General features: G+C 37.6%; 1 protein-coding gene and 1 non-coding gene across 6 annotated transcripts in view; one reads left to right on the top strand and one right to left on the bottom strand.

Moving 5' to 3' along the window:
• The window catches only part of ZYG11A (zyg-11 family member A, cell cycle regulator), an 81,394-nt gene that overhangs the window by 49,609 nt on the left and 16,652 nt on the right, over nucleotides 1-15,133 (bottom strand). For all 5 annotated transcript variants that reach the window (XR_008294881.1, XM_053214040.1, XM_053214039.1 and 2 more), the window contains exon 3: nucleotides 1,834-2,585. Coding sequence is in view for 4 of the 5 variants with exons in the window: in XM_053214040.1 (XP_053070015.1) it covers nucleotides 1,834-2,585 (752 nt within the window). In the remaining variant the exon portion in view is untranslated. The remainder of the gene's footprint in view (nucleotides 1-1,833; nucleotides 2,586-15,133) is intronic.
• LOC113599638 (U6 spliceosomal RNA) lies at nucleotides 1,136-1,242 on the top strand. Its single transcript, XR_003420557.1, has one exon. It is a non-coding gene; the product is annotated as a U6 spliceosomal RNA (small nuclear RNA).

The raw sequence follows: 15,133 nt of genomic DNA, 5'->3' as shown, positions 1-15,133 counted from the left end.
AATAAATGTAAGAGGCCTTTCGTTTGAGGAAAAAAAGAATAAAAATGTGAAAAAAAACTGGGGTGCCTGGCTGGCTCAGTCAGTGGAGCATGTGTCTCTTAGTCTCCCAGTTGTGAATTCAATCCCATGGTGGGTGTAGGGCCTACATTAATAGATAGATAGATAGATAGATAGATAGATAGATAGATAGATGAAAACAAGTAATGACTGCAAATCATTTTACTCTCTCAGCCTAGAAAGAATTACGTATGGTATAATTAAAAAGCATTTCAAAACAATGGTTCTGAACCTTGGCCGCACATTAGAAATACCTGGGAGCTTTCAAAATTTTGAGGCCCACACCAAGTCCCAGACCAATTAAATCAGAATCTCTGGGAGATAGGACACAGGCATCAGTACATTTTAAAGCTTCCCAAGTGATTACAAAGTACAACCGAGGTCGAAAACCACTGTTTTAAAAAAGAAATATTTTAGGGGCACCTGGGTGGTTCAGTCAGTTAAGCGTCAGACTTCTGATTTCAGCTCAGGTCATGATATCACGGTTCATGGGGTTGGGCCCCGCAAGGGGCCCCATGCTGGCATTGTGGGAGCCTGCTTAGGATTCTCTCTCTGCCCCTCCTGCACTCTCTCTCAAAATATAAATAAATAAATGAAATATTCTGAAACAAAAATATTTAAATTTGTGGATTTTTAAATTTTTAATGTTTATTTATTTTAAATTTTTTAAATGTTTATTTATATTTGAGACAGAGAGAGAGACAGTGCATGAGGAGGGGAGGGGCAGAGACAGAGACAGAATCTGAAGCAGGCTCCAGGCTCCAAGCTGTCAGCCCCCCAACGTGGGGCTCAAAGTCACAAGCCATGAGATCATGACCTGAGCTGAAGTCAGACGCTCAACCGACTGAGCCACCCAGGTGCCTCTAACGTTTATTTTTGAGACAGAGAGAGACAGAGAAAGAGTGTGAGCAAAGGAGGGGCAGAGAGAGAGGGAGACACAGAATCCAAAGCAGGCTGCAGGCTCCAAGCTGTCAGCACAGAGTCCGATGCAGGGCTCAAACCCACGAGCCGTGAGATCATGACCTGAGCTGAACCCAGGCACCCCAATGTGTGTTGCTTTAAAAACAGCACCATGAGTGCTTGCTTCAGCAATAAGCTAAAACTAAAACTGAAACAATACAGAAAAGATTAGCATGGCTCCTGTGCAAGGATAACAGGCAAATTCATAAAGTGTTCCATATTTAAAAAACAAAAAACAAAAAAACCAGCATCATGATTGGCTATAAACTTACTCTGGCAATGTTCCAAACTTTTTTTCTTAAGACCCTTTTCAAAACTGTTTTCTCTCAAACCTTCAGCAAAAACATTGATCACTGCCTTACTAATTATATTTAGCTGTCAACAGAGGTGAACAGAGCAAGTTTTAGAGTCACAAAGACTTGGATAAAAGCCCTAGCTCTACCGTTTAATAGGTAGTTATAGGATTATGGATAAGAAGTTTAACCTGAGCTTCCACTTCCTCATCTATAAAATGGGAGGATTAAGGAGGAAAACAACATGCACAAAGTGGCATCTGGCATATAGGCGGGAATGTATAAATGGCTATACTTATCATATCAAACTAAAGACCTGCACGCCAGGACCGTATCTTGCTTTAGGTTGTAATTCCACAACCTACCACATGGTAGCTACACAATCATTTTTGTTACGCTCGCTCCATAGGATTTTTTATCTGTCTTTGTAACCCTAATACCTAGCACAGATTCTGTTTTACAACAAAAGCCTAATAATGTTCTAAACAAATGAAAACAAACTTATTTCAGATAAAAAACAAACCCTCAAGCCTTGCTTTGCAGTAAAGAAGTCAGAATAACCAGCATCCGTAGCCAACAGTCCCACAAATTGCATCGCAGGCCGCTGCCGTATAAACAGTTCTACAGCTCCATCGGTGATACAACTGCCCCCCGATATATCCAGTGACACAACATTAGGCAGAATATCCTTTTGCTGCAGCAAATGAAAAGCCAGATCTGATTTGAGTTGCCTGTGATCAGAAATATCAAGGTGAAGCAGACATTTAAGTTCTCTAATAACTGCAAGAATCTGTGGTTTGGTCATGGTCAGACACTTTAGATAGTGCATTGTGAGAGATTTGAGTCGATCTTTACAGGCGAGGAGTGCAGAGATGTTAGTGACCATAGTATTGGAGATATCCAAGCTTTCCAGTTTTGGTAACTGAGAAACGTTAGCCAGGTCTTCACTATGAAAACAAACATTGAAAACACTTAAAACGCGAAGACCGGTGAGCTGACCAAAGAACAGTAATCTTGAATCCTGAGGGATGCTCGTTGAGTCCAACAGGAGACACCGAAGGTTTTGCTGGATCCAGCTATTGCTGCAGAGTCCACTTATGATGTCTGGAATTGGGAGGTCAGTGTGCACTGCAGTAGCATCCAGTTCAATGACTTTGTGATGACAGAAGGCTTTTGTGAATGCAGCTGTCGAGATTTTGGCTTTTTGAATATTGACCAGCTTCAGTTTCATTTGGTTGCCTTGGAAAATGCTCGCTGTTCTATCAGTCAGCTTGCCTATAAGAAAACCAGAACCAGCTTGTAATAACAACTAAATCTTATGCCTTTTCCAGGAAGCATTGTGGTCAATGAACAATGACAGATGCCAATAATAATAATGACTATATTTACTGCTCATTCTGTGGCAAGAATTGTTCTAACCCCGTTACTGAGATCACCTCATTTATTCTTTATAATAATACTGTAATACTATTAATTACTATCTTATAAGATACTAGAGCTTAAAGATGTTAAGTGACTTGCTCAAAGTCAAAATATGTGGCGGAATCAGGAATCAAAACCAGTTGGACTCCAGAGCCCACAGTTTTATCCACAGCAACCGTGCTCACAAAAAATAAAATAAAAATAAAAATAAAAATAAAAATAAAAATAAAATAAAATAGATAAATAAGTACATACGTACAATATACAAATAACATTACCAATGATTAGTTTAACTAAATTAATAGATAGCCTTTAACAAGTCACTTACCACTCTAGGCCTCATTTTGCTCATCTATAAAATGAATGGGTTGTACTAGATTTTATTTAGAAGAGATTTACCAAGCATCTTCTGTGTGTGACATTCTATGTTAAGTAATGGTCACACAAGGTAATTAGATACCTGTGACCACAAGGAATTCAGTCTAGGAAGGCACATCAGGTAAACAAATGATTATAATAGTGTATTACATGCAGTAGTAAATTGCACCATGTATTAAATTAGTACAGATGAGATTAACTTTGGGAAAAGTTCTGAAGACTAAATATTAGTTTGGGGTTGGGGGCAGAGAAAATGGAAGAACTTATCAAAGACAAGGAGGCAAAGAACAGCAGATTACTTGGAAAGACCCCAAGCAGATTAGCATTACTGGAATATGGTGGTGTAAAAGGGAAGGATGGCTAGAAAGAAAAGTAGAAAGGAAGGTAAAAAGCAGATGCAGCCTGTAGACAAAGTTATGAAACCCAGACTTTTTTTTATCCTATGCACAATAAGGAACAATTCAATTTTGAAGCAGAAAAATGAATGGTCATTGGGGCACCTGGGTGGCTCAGTTGGTTAAGTGTCCAACTTCAGCTCAGGTCATGATCTCACAGTTCATGGGTTCGAGTCCCGTATCAGGTTCTATGCTGACAGCTTAGAGCCTGGAGCCTGCTTCAGATTCTGTATCTCCCTCTCTCTCTCTCTCTCTCGCTCTCACTCTCGCTCTCTCTCTGCCCCTCCCCCACTCATGTCCTATCTCTTAAAATTAAATAAAAACATTAAAAAATTTAATAAAAAAAGTCATAATTATATTTTTAGAAAGACCAATTATGTGACTGTAAAGGAATTAGGATGGTGTCTGATGGAAGATGGGGCAAGAGATTATTGATGCTTCTCATAATGCAAGATAAAAGTTTAAAATAGGGCTGACAGAACATGGTGGCTGAACAGAATGGGGGAAAGAACTGAGAGAAAAAGGTATTTAAGCTGATTCCCACCTTTTCAGTTTGAGCTGGGCTGTGCTACCAAGACAGGAGGAAGAAAGTCCCTATACTTCAGATTTTGAGGAAGAATTTAGTACACTGATTCATACATTTATTCAACAAATACTGAATGTTCACTGTATGCAAAGTGCTATACTTCACAGTGAATGAGACAGACATGGCTTCATACCATCATGGAGTTTACTTACACTCTAGAGGGAGAATACCAGACAAGCAGAAAATATCTAACATTAAAAATGTAGTAAAAGTGAGGGGTGCCTGGGTGGCTGAGTTGGTTGAGCTTCTAAGTTGGGTTCAGGTTGTGATCTCATGGTTTGTGAGTTGGAGCCCCACATCAGGCTTACTGCTCTCAGCATGGAGCCCGCTTGGGATCCTTCGTCCCCCCTCTCTCTCTGCCCTCCCTGCTCGCTTGCTCTTTCCTTCTCAAAAAATAAACATTTTTTAAAAATGTATTGAGTGAATTAAAAACAGAACTATGCTACAATCCAATAATCAGACTATTTGGTATTTATCCAAAGAATACAAAAATACTAATTCAAAGGGATACATACACCCCTATGTTTAAAGAATCATTACATATTAATAGCAAAATTATGGAAACAGCCTAAGTATCTTATTGATTGTTGAGTAGATAAAGATATAGGGGGGAAAAAAAGATGTGGTATGTGTATATATGACACACAATGAAATACTACTCAGCCATAAAAAATAATGAAATCTTCCCATGTGCAACAACATGGATGGAGCAAGAGGGTATTATGCTAAGGGAAATAAGTCAGTCAGAGAAAGACAAATACCGTATGATTTCACTCCTATGTGGAACTTACAAAACAAAACAAAACAAAGTGAAAAAGGGAGAGAGAGAGCCAAATCAAGAAACAGACTCTTAACTATAGAGAACAGACCGATGGTTACCAGATGGGAGGTGGGTGGGAGGATGGGTTAACATAAATGCTGGGGATTAAGAAATACACTTGTTATGAGCACTGGGTGTTATAGGTTAAGTGTTGAATCACTAGATTGTATACCTGAAAGTAATATTACACTGTATGTTAAATAACTCAAATTTAAATTAAAAAATTTTTGAAATGTAGTAAGGGGCACCTGGGTGGTTCAGTGGGTTAAGCATCTGACTCTTGATCTCAGCTCAGGTCGTGATCTTACACTTCGTGAGACTGAGTCCCATTTTGGGCACTCTGCTGACAGCAGAGCCTGCTAGGGATTCTCTCTCTCCCTCTCTCTGCCCCTCTCCTGCTCACTCATGCATTCTCTCTCCCTCAAAATAAAAAATAAATTATAAAATAAAATAAAATAAAATAAAATAAAATAAAATTAAAATAAATGTAGTGAGAGTTCTAAAGGAAACAAACAAGAACATGATAGAGGGCTAAGGAAATGAAAAAGGAAAACAAGAATCCTCTGTCTCTCTGAGGAGGCTGAGGAGGTGATGTTTAAGCTGAGACCTGAAGGACATGAAAGATGAAGGTAGTAGTTGTCATTCTAGATGGAAGGAAAAGCTGAAGTCCTGATGTGGGAAACAGGTTGGCTTTTTCTGTGAAATAAGAGCAAACCAGTATGGCTGAAGCATAGTTGATGAGGGGATACCAGCATCTGACAGGTTAGAGACAGAGGCAAGAAGAGTCAATCGTGCAGACCAGGGCAAGAAACTGACTTTTTATCCTAAGTACAAGGAGAAGCCTTTCAAGAGTGACAGAGGTAATGTCCAGATCTGATTAAACTTTAAGAGGACTGTTTGCTGTGTGGCAGAGCTTGCCAAGGGGCAAAAGTAGAAGTGAAGAGAGTGCATATGAGGTCAGAGGAAAGGAAAGAAAAGGTATCTATGATAGGAGGTAAGAGGAAAAGAATGAAATATATATTTGAAAGTAGAAAATGTTTCAATATTACCAAGGAGAGAAGAAGAAATGAAAAATGTCACTAAACAAATAGGTAGATGGTCATTTTGGAGATGGGGAAAATGGCAGTGTACTAGATGCTGCAATAGGACACCTAGATCCTTTTTAGGAACAAAGGACTTACTACTAGATCTGTTGGGAGTGCCAACAGCTAACAGCCCTCATCTATGGGGACTACACTGGCTGTAGTCCAATGGGACGAACAGTTGTCCCACCCAAGGTCACACCACTTCCCCATGCAGACCCATTTCCAAAACTGAGTTGGGAGGTATAAGGTCCAGCGTTCACAGCCCAGCTCAACACAGATCTGAATAGTTGAGGATTTTTGCATCTGTGTTCATGACAGAGATTTGTCAGTAGTTTTCTTTTATAACATCTGTGTGGTTTTGCTGTTAGGGTAATGCTGGCCTCAAAGAATGAGTTAGGAACTATGTCCTCTGTTTCTATTCTCTAAAAGAAATTATAGAAGAATTATGGTATAATATAATCCTCAACAAAATATTAGTAAACTGAATCCAACAATGTATAAAAAGAATTCTACACCACAACGAAACAGATCTGAGTAGTTGTTACTCCTTCAGAATTCCCCAAAATATCAGTTGGCATTCTAGATTCTATAGATTTTAAACCTACAAGACTGAAGTATAAACACTTGAAATTAACTGGCACAAAGACACTATTTAAAACTGTGGGAATGGATAACATGGGAATGTAAAAGAAGGAGCAAGACAAAGTACCGAAAACATTTACATTTAAGGTCAGTAGAATGAGGAATAACAGTCATAATAGCAACTAACAGCTGCTGAATGTTCTAAACGTTTTAGATATATTAACTCTCCAAATCCTCATAAAACCCAGTGAGGTAGGGATTATTGTTAGCCACATTTTGCAGATGAGTTAAGGCATACTAAAGTTAAGTAGCTGGCCCAAGGAAACATCTAATAGTCATGACTGTACAAACCTAGACAGTCTGGCATCAGAGCCAGATATCTTAAAACTTTAATTTGTACTGTCTTTCAAGGGGAGCTAGATAAGGAAACAGATCAGCAGCACAGCCACTGAGGAAGGAAGAAAACCAGAAAAATATGATGACTGAGCAGCCCAGAGAAGAAATGCAGTATATCCATGAGGCATCCTGGATATGCGGTTCTAGAGCTTAAAATAAAAGTACTGTGCTGGGAACTCTGGGGAATCGGAGAATAAGTGGTAGCTAAACAACAACAACAAAAATTTAAAAAGATTACCCACAGACCCAAAGAGTGTATAAAGTGAGATGGGTACCCAAGATGGAACCTTAAGGAATATAAAACACTTAAGGGATATATAGAAAAACAGGAGCATACAAGGAAATTATGGCAGAGTAACCAAGGATACAAGAAAAAAAACAGAAAAATGAAATACTCTGAAGTCAGAAAGGTCAAGAGTAATTAATACTAAAAGTCAAAGGTACAAGAATTCTCTGATGATTTAATGGATCTAGGCAATGACCATCTATGACCACCAAAATCACAAAACCATCCGCACAACCAGACTTAATTAATCCCCTTAAGGAAATACAAGGTACAACCAAAACCATCAAACCTGAATATGATCAAGCTTCTACCTCTAACTTTCAATTTATAGGGATTACAGGGATCAGAGGAATAGTCAAAATCACAGCACTGTCAAACAATGGAAAAATCCAGATTGTGGGAAAACACTACAGAAAAACTACCACAATTTCTTTAAAAAAATTAAATAACTGGGGGCACTGGGGTGGCTCAGTCAGTTAAGCATCTGACTCTTGATTTCAGCTCAGGTGGTGATCTCATGATTCCTAAGATGGAGCCCTGCATCTAGCTCCCACACTGACGGTGGGGAGCCTGCTTGGGATTCTTTCTCTTCCTCTCTCTGCCCCTCCCCTGCTCACAAGCATGCATGCGCTCTCTCTCTCAAAATAAGTAAATAAACATTTTAAAAAGTAAAATAAATATATAAAAATAACTGTAAAATCTCTAAACAAACAGAGATTAAATAATCCACTTCTAAACAAACATATGGAGGGGCGCCTGGGTGGCTCAGTCGGTTAAGTGTCTGACTTAGGCTCAGGTCATGTCTCACAGCTCATGGGTTTGAGCCCTGTGTTGGGCTCTGTGCTGACAGCTCAGAGCCTGGAACCTGCTTTGGATTCTGTGTCTTCCTCTCTCTCTCTTCCTTTCTCCCACTTGCACTCTCTCTCAAGAATAAACAAACATTAAAAAAATATATATGGATCAAGGAAGAAATCTCAAGAGAAATTTTAAATTGTTTTTTGGGGTTTTTTTTCTATTTTATTCTTTTCCCAAGTTTTTATTTAAATTACAATTAGTTAATTACAGTGTAATAAGAGAAATTTTAAATTTGGAACAATATGAAAACACAATTTATCAAAATTAGTGGGATAAAGTGAAAGCAGTGCTTAGAGGAAAAATGACAGCTCTGAATACATATAAGAGAAAAGAAAGATCTAAAATCAATCATCTTGGGGCATCTGGCTGGCTCACTCCGAGGAGCATGAGACTCTTAGTCTCAGGGTTGTGAGATAAAGCCCACCTATTGGCTGTAGAGATTACTTAAAAATAAAATATTAATAAATAAATAATTTTTAAGAATAAAATAAAATCAATCATTTAAATTTCCACCTTAGGAAACTAGAAAAAGAACAAATTAGGGATGCCTATGTGGCTGAGTCGGTGGAGCATCCACTCTTGATTTCAGCTCAGGTTGTGATCTTGGTTTGTGGGTTCAAGCCCCACATCAGGCTCTGCGTTCACAGTGTGCAGCCTGCTTGGGATTCTCTCTCCTTCCTTCTCTGCCCCTCCCCTGCTCACGTGTGTGCATGTTCTCTCTCCCACAAAATAAATAAACATTAAAAAAAAAAAAAAAAAAAGGAGAACAAATTAAATCCAAATTAAACAGAGGAAAAGAAATAGTAAGAATTAGAAAAGAAATCAATGAAATTGAAAATGTGAAATCAATATAAATCAATAGATAAAAATCAACAAAACCAAAAGATGGTTATTTAAAAAGTCCAGGTTAAGTAAAAAGAAAAAAAGAAAAAAAGAAAAAGAAAAAGAGGAGACAAATTACTAGTATCAGAAATGAAAGAGAAGGGACACATGGGTGGCTCAGTGGCTCAGTCGGACTGAGCATCCGACTCTTGATTTCAGCTCTGGTCTTGACCCCAGTGTCATAGGATTGAGCCCCACATCATTCTCTCTCTCTCTCCTAATAAATAAATAAACTTAAAAAAAAAAATAGAAGCAGAGGACATACGGACATACTACATACTTCCTAACTAATTCTTTGAGGCAAGCATTACCCTAACAGCAAAACCACACAGATATTAAAAAAGAAAACTACTGATAAATCTCTCTTATGAACACAGATGCAAAAATTCTCAACAAAATATCAGTAAACCAAATCCTCAACAAAACACTAGCAAACCGAATCCAAAAACATATAAGAAGAAATCTGTACCACAACCAAATGGATTTATCCCAGGTATAGAAGGCTGGCTCAACATTCAAACATCAATTAATGTAACCCATCACATGCAAAAAGGAAAATCACATGATCATATGAATACATGAAAAAAAAAGCATTTGACAAATCCAACATTCATTCCTAATAACAACTCTAAGTAAACTACAAATAGAGATGAATTTCCTCAACTTGAAAACTATTTACAAAAAATCTACAACTAACATACTTAATGGTGAGAAATTAAAAACTTTCTCACTAAGATAAGTTACAACACAAGGATGTCCCCTCTCACCACTCCTTTTAAACACTGTACTGGAAGTCCTTGCTAATGCAATAAGACAAGACAGAGAAAAAAGAGATTAGGAAGGAAGACATAAAGCTCTTTGTTCACGGGTGACATATTATTTACGTGGAAAATCAGAAAGAATCACAAAAAAATAAAACAAAACAAAAAAACAACGCCTGGAACTAATATTACAGCAAGATTGCACAATACAAGGTTACTATACAAAAAGTGACTAGCTTTCCTATATACCAACAATGAAAAAGGGAATTTGACATTAAATAGAATACCATTTACATCAACACCCCAAAACAATGAAATACTTAAGTATAAATCTAAAAAAGTTTGTACAAGATCTATATGAGGAAAACTAGAAAACTGATAAATGAAATCAAAGAACTAAATAAGTGGGAGAGATATTCTATGTTCATGAACAGGAAGATTCAATGTTATAAAATATCAGTTTTTTGCATTATTCAGCCATAAAAAAGAAAGAAATCTTACCATTGGCAACAACATGGATGCAGCTAGAGACTATAATGCTCAGTGAAATAAGTCAGTCAGAGAAAGACAAATACATATGATTTCACTTATATGTGGAATTTAAGAAACAGATGAGCAAAGAGAAAAAAAGAGAGGGCGAGAGAGAGAAAAATAAGCTAAGAAACAACTCTTAACTGTGGAGAACAAACACTCCTGTTACCAGACTGGAGGGAGGTAGGGGTATGGGTGAAATGGGTAATGGGGCTAAGAAGTGCACTTGTGATGAACATTGGGTGACGTATGGAACTGCTGAATCACTATATTGCACACTTGAAACTAATATAACACTGTATGTTAACTACACTGGAATTAAAAAAAATTTTTAGGGGCACCTGGGTGGCTCAGTGGGCAGAGCATCCGGCTTTGGCTCAAGTCGAACTCTCAGTTCGTGAGTTCAAGCCCATATTGGACTTGCTGTTGAAAGCCTGTCAGCACAGAGCCTGCTTCAGATCCTCTGTTCCCCTCTCTGCCCCTGCCCACTTGCACTCTCCCCCAACATAAATAAATATCCAAACAAAAAAAAATTTTTTTTAAAGTTATCAGTTTTCCCCAGGTTGATACACAGATACAATGCAATCTTAATAAAAATCCTAGCAGGTTATTTTGTGAATGTCAATAAACTGATTCTAAAGTTTATATTCTCCTGGGTGGCTCAGTCAGTTGAGCTTCAGCTCAGGTCATGATCTCACGGTCCATGAGTTCGAGCCCCATGTCAGGCTCTGTACTGACAGCTCAGAGCCTGGAGCCTGCTTCAGATTCTGTGTCTCCCTCTCTCTCTGACCATCCCCCGTTCATCTCTGTTTCAAAAATAAACAAACATTAAAAATAATTTTTTTTAAAGTTTATATGGAGGGTGCCTGGGTGGCTCAATTGGTTAAGCATCTGACTTCAGCTCAGGTCATGATCTCATGGTTAGTGGGTTCGAGCCCCACGTCAGGCTCTGTGCTGACAACTCAGAGCCTAGAGCCTGCTTCGGATTCTGTGTCTCCCTCTCTCTCTGCCCCTCCCCTGCTCGGGCTCTGTCTCTCTCAAAAATAAAATAAACATTAAAAAAAATTTTTAATAAATAAATAAAGTTTATATGGAAAGGCAAAAGACCTAGAAGAGCCAACATAATATTGAAAGAAAAGAACAAAGTTGGAGAGCTGACACTACATAACTTCAAGACTCACTATAAAGCTACAGTAATCAAGACAGTGTGGTACTGGTAAAAGAATAAAGATATTAACGGAACAGAAGAGAGAGCCCAGAAACAGACCCAATAAATACAGTCAACTGATCTTTGACTCAAAGAACCAAGACAATTCAATGGCAAATATATAGTTTCTTCAACAAATGATGTTGGAACAAATGGACATCCACATGAAAAAACAGAAACAAAAAAACATGAATCTAGACACAGACCTAACTAACACGTTTCACAAAAATTAACTCAAAACAGGGGTGCCTGGATGGCTCAGTCAGTTGAGCATCTGACTCTTGATTTCGACTCGGGTCATGATCTTAGGGTCTGTGTATTCAAGCCCCGAGTTGGGCTCTGTACTGCCAGTGTGGAGTCTGCTTGGGATTCTCTGTCCCCCTGCCCCGCTCTCCTGCTCACGGAATCAAAAAATAAACAAACGTTAAAATAAAAAGCATTAAAAAAATTAACTCAAAAACAGATCACACACCTAACTGTAAAACACAATACTATAAAACTCCTAGAATGTAACAGAAGAAAATCTATGGGTATAATGGGTATAGTAATGCCTTTTTAGATACAACACCAAAGACGCAATCCATGAAAAAAATTATTGATAAGCTGGACTTCATTAAAATTAAAATTGTGGGGCTCAGTCAATTGAGAGTCCAACTTCGGCTCCGGTCATAATGTCACAGTTCATGAGTTTGAGCCCCACATCGGACTCACTGCTTTCAGTGCAATGCCTGCTTCAGATCCTCTGGCCCCCTCTCTCTGCCCCATCCTCACTCACTCTCTTTCACCCAAAAATAAACATTTAGAAGTATAATAAAACAAAATTTGATTTAACTTAATTCAAATAAAATTAAAATCATATGTTCTGTGAAAGAGAATATCCAAATAATTAAAAGACAAGCCAGACTGGGAGAAAATAATTGCAAAAGGCATATCGGATAAATGACTTATCCAAAAACATATAAAGAACTCATGCGGCGCCTGGCTGGCTCAGTCATTTGAACATCCAACTTTGGCTCAGGTCATGATCTCATGGTTTGTGAGTTCAAGCGCCACATGGGAGTCAGTGCGAAGCCTCTGTCTCCCTCTCTGCCCCTCCCCAACTCACATTAGTGTGTGCTCTCTCTCTCTCAAAAATAAACATTAAAAAAAAAGAATGCCTAACAATAAGAAAACAAAAACAATAAGAAAACATTCCAATTAAAAAGTGGGCCAAAGACCTGAAAAGACCTCACCAAAGATGATATATAGATGGCAAATAAGCATATGGAAAAGATGCTCCACATCACATGTCATCAGGGAAATGCAAATTAAGACAACAGTGAGACAGCACTACACACTTATTAGAATGGCCAAAATCCAGAACACTGATAACACCAAAAGTTGGGCAGGATGTGAAGCAACAGGAGCTCTCATACACTGCTGGTGGGATGCAAAATGGTACAAAAGCCATTCTGGAAGACAGTTTGTCAGTGTCTTACAAAACTAAACATATTCTTACCATATGATCTAGCAATTACATTCCTTGTTACTTACCCAAAGGAGATGAAAACTTATGTCCACACAAAAACCTGCACAGAGATGTTTACAGCAGCTTTATTCAATAATTGCCAAAACTTGGAGGCAAGACATCCTTGGGTAGGTAAATGAATAAACAGTGGCACATCCAGACAATGGACTATTATTCAGCACTAAAAAGACATGCGCTATCAAGCTATAAAAAACATGGAGTGAAATGCATATTACTGAGTGAAAGAAGCCAATATGAAAAGGCTACATACCACAGGATTCCAAATATGCAGAACTATGGGGACAATATAAACATCAGTGATTGCCAGGCATGGGAGGAAAGTATGAACAGGCAGATGACAGAGGATTTTTAGGACAGTGAAAATATTCTTTATGATATAATGATGGGTATGTCTTTATACTTTTGTCCAAACCCACAGGATACACAACACCAAGAGCGAACCCTAAACTAAAACATGGACTCTGGGTGACTATGAGGTGTCAAAGGTAGCGTCATCCTTGGTTAAAAAAAAAAGTACTATTCTAATGAGTGACGTTGACAATAGGGGAGACTATGCATGTGTGTACCCTCAATCTGGTTGTAAATCTAAAACTGCTCTAAAAAATAAAGTCTTACACACACACATACACAAAGATAGAGATATATACACATATAACATACATATTGCAAAATAATACGAGATAGCCTGTAGATCAAAAGAGGGCTAAAAACCCTATCAACCGATCACAATATATGGACCTCACCTAGATACTAATTCAAACAAAGGTTTTTAAAAGTTGTAAGACAATCAGTCAAAATGAACGCTCACTATCTGATATTAAAAAATGAATATTAAAATTTTAAGTGTTAAATTAAAATTACGGTTATGTATATACATTTTACAAGCCCCACTCCCCACCTACATTTACAGTTGAAATAACATAATACCTGAGATTTACTTCAAAATATCTGGGGGCAGGACAAAGGTGGGTAGGTGTGTGGATGATGCAAGATTGGCCATGAGTTGATAACTGTTTAGGTTGAATATACTGAGGTTTATTTACATTTTCTGGTTTTGTACATTTCAAAAAGAAAATCAACTATATTTCTGTACACTAAAAATGAACAATCCAAAAATGAAATTAAGGGGCACCTGGGAGGCTCAGCTGGTTAAGCTCGATTTGGCTCAGGTCATGATCCCAGGGTCTGCCCCTTCTTCTCTGCCCCTCTCCCTCTTTCTCTCAAAAAAATAAATAAATATAAGTAAATAAATATGTAAATAACAAAAATGAAATTAAGAAAGCAATTCCACATAAAATAATATCAAAAGAATAAAATACTTAGAAATAAATTTAACAAAAGATGTGTAAACTTATATACATGAACTAGAAAACACTGTTCAAAGAAATGAAAGTCCAGTTTAATAGAAAGTTAACCCAAACTCATGAAGATTTCAAATGGTTAAGATGGCAAAACATTAGAAAATAATTCAAGATGATCTAAATAAACAGACATCATGTTCATCATCCGAAGACTTAATGCTGTTAAGATGGTAATGCTCTCCAAATTAACGTACCTATTTGATGCAATCCTTATTCAAATCCCAGCTGGATTCTTTGTAGAAACTGACCAACTGGTTCTAAACTTCATACGGAAATATAAAGGACCCAGAATAGCCAAAACAATCCTAAAAAGAGAATTCTCACTTTCGAATTTCAAAATTTACTACAAAGCAACAGCAATCAAGATAGGGTCATACAGACAAAGGATAGACATATTGCTTCGCAAAACAGAAATGAAGGTAAGAAATAAACACAATGCTCTGTGGTCATCTGATTTTTTAAAAGGGTGCCAACACCATTCAATAGTGAAAGAATAAACTTTTCAACAAATAGTGATGGGACAACTGTATAGGCACATGGAAAACATAAAGCTGGACTCTTACACTTCATGCCATATACAAAAATAAACTCAAAATGGACCAAAAACCTAAGAGTGTAGGAGTGAAAAAACCAACACTCTTAGAAGAAAATACAGGTATAATCTTTAGGACCTTGGATTTGGCAATGAATTTTTAGATATGATACCAAAAGCATAAGCCAGAAAAGAAATAGATAAATTGGACTTCGT

This window comes from Acinonyx jubatus, chromosome C1 (assembly GCF_027475565.1).
Source record: "Acinonyx jubatus isolate Ajub_Pintada_27869175 chromosome C1, VMU_Ajub_asm_v1.0, whole genome shotgun sequence".
Classification (NCBI taxonomy): domain Eukaryota; kingdom Metazoa; phylum Chordata; class Mammalia; order Carnivora; family Felidae; genus Acinonyx; species Acinonyx jubatus.
This window is presented reverse-complemented; position numbering and strand designations above follow the sequence as displayed.